Source organism: Thermobia domestica, chromosome 11, assembly GCF_964235325.1.
Source record: "Thermobia domestica chromosome 11, izTheDome1.hap1.1, whole genome shotgun sequence".
Lineage (NCBI taxonomy): Eukaryota > Metazoa > Arthropoda > Insecta > Zygentoma > Lepismatidae > Thermobia > Thermobia domestica.
Genome location: NC_137464.1, coordinates 218,289,619 through 218,300,020, shown reverse-complemented (window position 1 = coordinate 218,300,020; position 10,402 = coordinate 218,289,619). Strand labels below are relative to the sequence as shown.

At 34.5% G+C, this 10,402-nt stretch overlaps 1 protein-coding gene across 1 annotated transcript in view; it reads right to left on the bottom strand.

Annotated features, from left to right (window-relative positions):
* The window catches only part of dor (vacuolar protein sorting-associated protein 18 dor), a 184,034-nt gene that overhangs the window by 35,337 nt on the left and 138,295 nt on the right, over positions 1–10,402 (bottom strand). The window contains 2 exon segments of the mRNA XM_081731640.1: positions 455–599; positions 3,603–3,773. Coding sequence (XP_081587766.1) covers positions 455–599; positions 3,603–3,773 — 316 coding nt within the window.

The window sequence follows — 10,402 nt, the reverse complement described above, 5'->3', positions numbered from 1 at the left end:
AGAGGATCCAGTAGTGCGTAGTAGTAAGTAGTAGTAGTAGTAGTAGTAGTAGTAGTAGTAGTAGTAGTAGTAGTAGTAGTAGTAGTAGTAGTAGTAGTAGTAGTAGTAGTAGTAGTAGTAGTAGTAGTAGTAGTAGTAGTAGTAGTAGTAGTAGTAGTAGTAGTAGTAGTAGTAGTAGTAGTAGTAGTAGTAGTAGTAGTAGTAGTAGTAGTAGTAGTAGTAGTAGTAGTAGTAGTAGTAGTAGTAGTAGTAGTAGTAGTAGTAATAATAATAATAACAGCTTTAATATTGCTCAAATTAGTTTCTGTTGTTGCCATTTTGTCTTTACACTATTTAATACAAAACTGACACCTATAGCTTACAGTACTATAAACACAAAACTAGCATACGGTAATACAAAACCAAGACCTATAGCTTAATAAAATACGGTACTGCATAATTTTAATAAACTTACCGTCTAAATGGTTATTTTTCTGGATGTAATGCTGGATAACTCGTTCATAATCTTTGTTCATTTGAGTGAAACGAACTATATTTTCCTTGTCTCCATGACTTGACATTAAGTTATACACTGTGCTTCTGTTGTTTTTCACCCGTTCCTGGTTAAAATTAGAAGAGACGAAATAAAAAATAATAACATACATAAATACAATTTAGAGAAAAACTTCTTGCTTTCTACAAAAGAAAGGAAGAAAAAAGTCATTTGATTCGTAGCACTGGAGATGGACCGCAAGAAGCAAGACATGTGACTGGATATACGGTGAGGAATCTTATACTCCATCAAACATGGTAAACACAAAATTAGAACAAAAGAAACAAGAACTGTACAAAAAGAACTCAGATAAACATGTATTTAATACGAGAACGAAGTCACATCTCCAAATTCCTCTTCGTAATACAACTTTGTTTTCTAAAACAATTGCATACAAAGGTGTACAACTCTTTAACTCTGCCAAACACGAAAGTTTCAAAAAGTCAGTATAGTATGTACTTTGTTGCTAAAGCACTCGTTTTACAGTGTGGAGGAATACTTGCAAACTAATCTAGGTTCTGCTAAGTCGTAAATGTAATTTTTGTGCATATTACATTTTTCTAATTTGGAAAATATATATATATATATATATATATATATATATATATATATATATATATATATATATATATATATATATATATATATATATATATATATATATATTATCATGTTTTTCAATCATCTAGGAAATATTGTAGACGTTGTTATGTTTCTAGTATAAGATGAATATATATTTACATAATCACATCATTGACATGTTCTATACCATATGACAATCAGCCAATGTAAACTGTCATTGAATGCAATAAAACCCAATTCAATACATCGTACTTATAAAAGACACACCTGTCAGTGCATCATGATGCTAATAGATGCTGGTAGCTACGTTGCCCGTCTGACGCCAACAGATGTCCCTAGCGTGCAGGCAATTTACGAATTTAAAACTATTATGATGATTTGATTGCAACTTAAACAGTCTTGTTTCAATTTAATTATTCGAAAAAAAAATGAATACTAATGAGATAATGAACAAAAATTTTCTTTAAGAATTTTCATCGATAAGAGAGGAGAAAAATTATTATTTATTTATTTATTTTTTTTCCTATTCCCAGTTTCAACTGTTTATTGTTGCAGAATTTTTTGTTGATTTATTAATACCTAAGTTACGATGACTCCCTTGTCTCTTGCTGCAAAATATTAAATTTGTTAAAATTTCTTGTCGTTTAGGTGTTCTAATTAACATAGTCCTAACAGAATAATGTTATTGCAATGGTTTGTTGCTGCTGCGATTTCCTGAAAAAGGATAAAGGAGTTTTAGTGAGTTTTTTTTTTTTTTTTCCGGCGGTGAACAGTATTAATTGCGTAATTTTTTTAAAAAATGGATCATTTTGCAGTAAGAACGAAGCAAGTGCTGAATGAACCTTATTTTTGACTGGTGCAACTACATAGCAACGAGCTGTTAGTGGTTTATTGTTATTACAGTAGGGACGGGGAAAAGAAATCTATAAAAGGAAAGAAGGAGTGGAAGAAGCAGAGTAGAGGAATAACTTGTTATTCTGCTCAAGAGAGGGGGGAAGGGGTGGAGGCTCAGGTTAATAGTTGTCTAAAGCCTAAAGATTTCTAAATATGCTCCTCATTAAAATCAGTTGGTTTTCAACTAAACAACCCAGCATCTATCATTTCTATTATTTCGATTTTCACTAACTGAATCCTCTAGAGTTGCCTAAGTCAATATTTGAGGCTGTCTCGTCTTGAAAAGATGTTTCACAGTGATACGTCGAAAAGTGGATTTGTTTCTATTCAAAGAGCTCTGTCTTGTCTCGTGGGTAACTCTAGTCCCCCACCCCCACCAATGTTTTCTTTAACATCGGCGCTTATGAAACTATACATAAGAGCGTTTTGACCTCGCAATATTTACAGCAACAGGCAAAATAAACAAACAAAAAAAGTTTCCCTTAGTGTTATTTTAATATTGTATTTAAAAAAAAAAGGGGTACGTTTCTTCCATTCATTTCTGTTCTAACTATCCAATCTAATCGCAACCTTGTAGAATGAACTAAAAATTTCCTTAAGAAAAAATAAATAATGACACACTACGTGTCTGCAAATGAAATAGTGGACAGGAACTTGCAGATATATCTAGAAATAATTCACAGCACGTAAGTTACTGTAAAATATTTGACTTTTTACTATATAAAAAAATAAATAAATAAAAGCATTAAAAATAGCAGCAGTTTTCAGTTGGCTAAACGTGATACAAGACTACTCTAAAAAAAAAGTTTAACCCAATTAGAATTATTGAAAATAATACTATGTTGAGAGATATCGATTTTTCTTTGGTGAGAGGGAAGGGTGCTTATAGTAGAGACAGAGAGTGAAGAATGTATTATGATTGTTCCGTGCAGCGCACAATTGAGACACCAACTTGATGTTGAAAAGACCAAGTTTTAAAATTTAAAATGTCTGTTTTTTTAAAGAGCAATTTTTATATGAATATTATAACTTACTTACTTCACTCAATTACTCTCAAACAATGTACGTAACCTTTTTTTAATGTTGAATATGAATGTCTGTCACAGCCTAAAACACAGGTAGGTACAAAGAAAAACAATTATTCGTTACGAATGACAAACAGTCCCTACATTACTCCGAAACTATTTGAACCAGAAACATAAAAACTTGAAGATGTGTGTGGATATGTCCACATCATTTATTTTTATTTTTATTTTTATTTTTTTTTTAAATATTGAATTGTTTTAATCAGAAAGGATTGAAGAGGACTGAGGAAAAATTCCGCCCAAAGCTGGAAATGTTCTGAAACATATAAGAATAACGAGAACATTTTCTTTTAACATCAAATTATAGAAGGATACGGGCCTCTGGAACAAATAAAAGAAGATTACATACCTCTGGAACACAGTCTAATTTATTACGTTTGTCTGGAAACTGTGAACATTTGTGAAAACATTTTCAATTGAAGGAAAAATGGACCATTTCGAGAGAATAAAACATTTTTTAAAATTTCAAAAATAAATTTGAAAGTATTCGAGAGGCTTTTGAAGATTACCTGGTTCTTCATTAGAAACTGATCAAATTCCGCTTGTAGAATCTCATATTCCTCGGTCTTTTCCTTCCCCGCATCCCTCAGTGTTCCAAGCTGATTCAGGAACAACTCAATCACCCATATCACTATCATCGTTTGTTGGGTTTTATCTTGAGGTTGTAAGCTTTCCAGTTTCTGAAATAAAAAATACATCTTTATAAATTAAATAGCACATAAATCGATCTACAAATATATGCACGAATAATCTACACAAAGATATAAAAGCAATCTAAACAGTAGCGTCCGCATCAATTCTTTATAGAGTGACTTAAGTTTCGTTTAACACGTTTGAAGCCTGACTCAATTAGCAACTAAATAGTATTCATTACATTAGATATAATTCTCACAGAATGACAGTTATTTCCAATTGAGTGTTAATTATTCTGATTCACGTAAAAAAAAACTTCTGAACTGGGAATCGCAAGTTGTGTGAAGATAAGTACAGGTACTTTTTTCAAATTTTGATCCTCTTAATTAATATAATAATGTAAGATATATATTTATCATCTGACAGAAAATATTATTATTATTACATATTCTTTTGTTGAACGAAGAGCTAGTTTAAGTTTATAGTTACATATAGGAGGAAATCAGTGTTCCTCATTCTATATAGGAGGTGGATTAGTTCAAGATTGAACATGTTTGTGAAGCAAAAAAAAAAAAAAAAAAAAAAAAAAAGTTGTGTTATTACGTAGTAAACGTGTATACACTCTAATTTTTGCACTCTACAGCCAATGGGGGGACACGGTAGCTCAGTGTTACAGTGCTCAAATCTGGTGTAAGAAGTCATGAAAGTGTGTGGTTAACATGCCCGTAGATGGTGTCTCGTGTCCTCCCACATTCTCATTCCACCATAATCACAATTCACTTTCATTAATCGTCTACCTCCTTTAGCCTGCAGAACATAATCATGGAACATAAAACTAAAAGGTTTTATTCTTCCCATAGCTAAATGGAAGTTGATATGTTTTAAAGATAGTAAGAATGGAAGAACTGTCACCGCCTTAATACCGCAATTATATTCTATTTGTTCTTCACATCTATTTGGGGGACACAAAAGTCTAGTGGTTAGAACGTTGGATTCAGGTTCGCGTGGTCCAGGATTCGATTCCCGGCCGGTGATTTCCCAATTTTCGGCATCCACCCACCGTCGTGAGGCAAAACTGGGGAGTAACGTAAATAAAAAGACGTGACGGGCACGAGGTCTAGAAAGCTCCCGATAGGGTGACGCGGCGCGCTGACCACGTATTCATCGCTACAGATGGCGTTGAGTGGCTCAGGCCCACAAGTCGGGCCGTTACGCCACGTGTTTTTTTTCTTCATATCTATTTGCTTATTCCATGTAAATACTTTAATTCTTAAAATATTTCTTCTCTTGTATTTTGGAACTCATAATGTATCTAATTTTAGAAGAAGAAAATTGTGAGAAAATAGAAGAAATCATAGGTGAAGTGAAAAAAGCACATAATGCGTAATTTTAGTAGGTGATATGAAGACTTTCGTAAGACGAAAATACGATGGCAATATAAAATTAGTAGTATGGTTTAGAAGCGAGAAACGAGAGCAATAAAGAATTGATTACCTATTGTCAAAAAGCTTAATCATCACAAAAGAAGAGACCTGGAAGTCTCTATTCGATGATCAGAGAATTCAAACTGTTTAATAATAGAGGATTAGTTTCGAAACAGTTTAAACAGCATGAAAGTTCTCTTTCGAGAGCTAAAGTTTGGAGATAGCAAAGTGAAAAGATTCACACATAACTTCGAAGAAAATAGAAGAAACAGACACTGGAAGTTTCTGATGGTGAGGACATTTCGCGTGTCAAGTAATCCCATAATATCGTGATGGGAGAACATCAGAATTTTGGGGAAAAATGAACAGAAAAGTACGGGGAAGGAAGTTGTAACAGAGGAGGGAAATAATGTATCGAAAGTTGAGCAATGATTTAAGAAGACAAGCCACTAAAGCCAAGGAAGTATACAATAGAAGCAAAGGTAATGACAATCGTAATTTAAAAGGCTAAAAATTTTAATAATGACAAGCGTATTTTATAGGTTGCTGGATACAAACCTTCTACAGACTCAAAATGTTGAGTGTAGGCTATGGGGCAAAAATGTTTAACATTAGGGAAAGTGGGAGCAACCGCTTGAATTTTCTGATATTTGTATACTTGGTTTCAGAATAAGAGCGCCTCGATTCTTGGAAATCCACAAAACACCCACACGCTTCTGTTTCTTGTCAACAGGCCATAAATCTCACAAAACAGTAGGTGACCCTCGCTTAGAAAGAGGAAAAGAAGTTGCCAAACGTCTCCTTTCCTCCAGATTTCTTTTATTTATCACAAAAAGTAATAACATTGTCTTTATTTGTCACTTGTTTTTCTTTCCTTTTGTTTCTTCTACCTAATGACATCGGACAACATCCACCGACCACCGTCCTAACAAGGGTTGGATTGCGCTTTTGGTAGTGATGTGAGAGAAGGCTTATTTGAAACGGACTATATGCTGAAAAGAACGGAAACTTTGCTAGGTGGTACGAAAACCAATGAGGTACACTGGGAATAACTAAGGAAAGAAGAAACATAACTGAATATACCATAGTTAGAACAATGTAAGATCACTGCTGGAGGAGAATACATTGTGCGATAGGAAGTATGGTGGACAGAAAACAAAGATAAACAGGTTCTCAAAGAGTAGCAGTATGTAAACTTTTATATCTGCAGCAAGTTGTCAAATTGCAATGGAACAAGAATTACACTGGTAGATATATTAACCGGAGTCTGCAACCATTAGTTCAAATAGCTCCTACATTGCCTTTTGATTTTGTCGTAAAGTTATATTGTTTGGCCCACAAGTTCTTTCTTCTTCTGCTGTCCTCCTTAATTTTAACACGCCAGAGACGCTCATGCAATAGATTTTCTCCACTTCAGCATGTAGTCAGCACTATAGCAGCAGTCTTTACTCACCAGGCTTCCCCAGATATTCGGGTTACCTAGAAATGCTTTAGAACGAGGACAAGAAACCTGCTTCTACCAAGGACAGAACCTGGCTTGTCTGGTTGGTAGGTAGATGTCTTACTAACTGCGCTTCCGTTAGTCGTTACATACAGGGTGTATCAAAAGTCCGGGGTCATAGATCAACTCCATTATGAGTAAAGATACGAAAAAATGATGGATTCTTTTTTCAATCACACCAGCCGTTTGCTTTCCTCACTAGTAAGGTGAGCTATGTTAAATGAAAAAGGAACGTTGTGAGTTCAGCAAGTTGTTTCCGTAGACCCTCACCGTACCAACAACATAAGATTGTTGGGAAATTGATTCGAGGTTCCCTCACACAACAATGTGCACGTTCTCCGTGTTATTTTTGCATGTCCTCACGTTCTGTTTAAATAGTATGTTGAACTGGAAACGTTGCTCTTTTATTTAACATAAAGTGGCTTACCAGTGTAGAGCCCAAATGGACAGTGTGATTGGAAAACTTCCACTATTTTATATTGAAAAATCACTTTTTTCAAACTAATTTTCCCTCTTTCCAGTTTTTCGTATCTTTGTTCATAATTGTGTTGGCCTATGGACTCGGATTGTTGATACACCTGGTACATATAGTTATGAGGGCGATTCTTTGCCATTACTGATTCTTTAATGTTACCAGGAATTTTCTATTTTCATTTTCCCTAATATTCCAGGTTTTTCAGGTCTGTAGAGTACATTTTCCAAATTGAATTTCTTAAGTTTCTGGTGTATTTGGCTTCTAAGATTAGAAAATCTTTATTAGCTAATACTTATATTAGAAAACAATACACAGAAAGGTCAACAACAGCATCCACCCTTTGCCTTTCGGTGTACTTTTTACATATTTTTATATAAACAAAATGCTTTATTAACAGAAAGTTACGTGATGTATTTTGATGGCAATAAACAGAACCCAGCATACAAAATACTGTAACTAACAAAAGTTGCAACAAGTTTTCACTGCGTTACGGAAGAGATTTTCTCAGGATGGCAATTTCCACGTTGATAGCTTCTGTTTCTAGATCAGTTTCTTTTGATAACTTTGCTTTCTTCCTCTCTGGTATAGTAATTTGATCGGCGATGCGTTTATGCTCACGCTTTTTCGACTCAACTGCATTTTTTCCGGCACGCTTTTTCTTCATGGCTTCTTCATACCACTTCCATAAAGCACGAACGGATTGAAGCATTTTTCCATTTATTTCCACAATACAAGGTTCCCCAGAACATTTTAGACAATCACACACTAATCTCTATGCTACTACTGAAACATAACAAATCTTTTCTACCATCTACTCCATATTAATAGAAAAAACACTTTCAATACTCGCATTTCAGTGAGAAAGAATAAGTAAAATTTTCATTACTTTCCACATTTCTTCCACCTCGTCACTTATTTCCGAATAAATGTGATAAAAAGTGTCGAGTCGATAGTTTCAGGGTTGAATCTGTCAAACTTATCCTTCCATTCTGTTATTTAGAACACATTTTACTGTACGACATTTTGCTTCGTCTGTAGTTTGTAGCAGAATGTGATTTTTCTCATAATAGTTCTCGCAAAACATAGTTCATACGACTTTCACACAAATTCCCATTTACATGAATCTCTCTCGGAATGAGGCAAGGAACATTGCGCATAAACCTATATTTCATTGGGCATTTTTTCAAAGATCTTCCTACACATTAATACCAACAATTTTCTACATTCTAGCAGGAAGTTACGTTTTAAAAATTTCTTTGCCGCAAATCCTATATCAACTTTAGAAAAAGAGCGAAGGTTATTTTAATCAGATACTCTTAACAGTTTCAAGGTCGTGTCCGCTTCTATTAAGGCTTCACTTTTTAATAAATCTCTTCATAAGGCGACAAATTAAATATTCAAATTCTATAGACAAAAATGATGCTAGGAATTTAAAAATCTTTGAGTTTTACGTCCCACGGTTATGCCGGTTAGGCTAAAGGAGACGGTGATAATGAGTAACGAATGAAATGGTGGAATGAAGAAAGTGGGAGGAAACAGGAGAACCCCGAGGAAACCCACGCACACGGTGTTTGTCCACCACAAAGTTCACTTGGCGGGGTCTGGGATCGAACCCGGGACCCCAAGCACCAGAGGTGAACGCTCTACCACTGAGCCCCCGTGGCCCCGCTAGGAATTTAACTAAAGAAAAGTTCAACATCAGCACTGATAGACACACACACAAAAGCCAATCTAGGCAGGATTAGCGAATCATCAATTGCTCTTTTCTTTCTCTCTCTCTGAACAATTTCACCTAAATACTTTGGACGATATTTCTTAAATTGTTCCAAGTACTTCTTGTAGTAAGTCAATAGTGCACTGAGCAACTTCAACATTCTCCACCTAGTGCCAACTGCAAAATTTCTTGGAAAATTTATTAATGCCTGTGCACGATATGAAATCTCCCCGGCGTACATGGCTGTCCTTGAAAAGTCAGCAGCATCTGTGCAAACTTTTCAAAATTTTATTAATATTCCAGCTAACACCATCATGTCCAGTTTGAAGTAATCCATGAACGATATGCAAACTGCAAAAACCTAAATAGAAGAGTTTGGCACCATCTTCATTCTTGTGTAATTTCAGCAGACAAATTACGGTGAAATTTCCAGTTGATACCGGGTCCATCTACGGAAATTTGTATTATTCTGGAAAACTATAACTCATTAAGAGCTGCTTTGAATTTGCTACGAAGATCTTCCGCAATAAAATGACCAAGAAACACAGAATTCAAATACCTAACTAATACTTAGTTAATCGCATTATCCGAAAAACGAATAAGTACATCCATTTGTCCTTGCTGAATTACGTTATTTAGAGACTCATTGAAGGGAACAACTATATTTGGAAGTTAATTAGGAATTTCAAGTAACTGGGACTTAAAATATGGCGCCAAGCCATACACAACATAGAATGACTTTGTTCTCCACATTGAAAACTTTTGACCTATTTCACTATCAGGAAACATACGTTGAAATACCGTATTCAAACTAGTGCATGAGTTAAATTAAAAATCTTCACTGCCCATATGATTTTAGCGGTTGTTACCTCCTCTTTGATAACACAAACATGCTGTTTGATTTTGATACAGCTGATACTTCATGTGAAATTTTCTTCCACTCATAATCACTGGATTCACTTATACTGGCAGGGGAAGAAGGTTTTGTTATTGCTACGAATTGTGGTATAACTTTTAGTTTGTTTCCCTTATCTGCCATCTTTCTATGTTTAGCACTTTTTGAATGACTTATCTCAGCTTGTTGACCCATGTTACTTAATTCAAATGTCTTCTGAAACAATACGCTTTATACGGATTTTCTTCAACCACATGCTCTATTCAGGATACAGTGTGGAATCCGTCCACTTAATTCGAAAAATTTTCTTCGACATTTTTAAAATTTATTCTGAAAATACAATTAAATAATATTAAAAGTCAAATCAAATATTAATAAACAAAGCCAATCGATCGAATAAAATATAAATCTGATAAATAGGGAAAGGCGTTAAAAGAAAAATAAAACAGCTTATAATACCGTTTGCAGTTCAACTTAGATGAGTAGTCCGTCTACAAAACCAGCTTATTGCATTTGCTATTACGGGCCATTTTCGCATGCGTTACAAAAGAACACATATTTTGAGAAGGAAATGTGTAAATCCTACTGACAGCTGGCGTAGGAACAGTTCGTGAGATTAGTTATTCCAGTTCCCAAATGAAAATGACTCTTAATAGACCGTATTGGT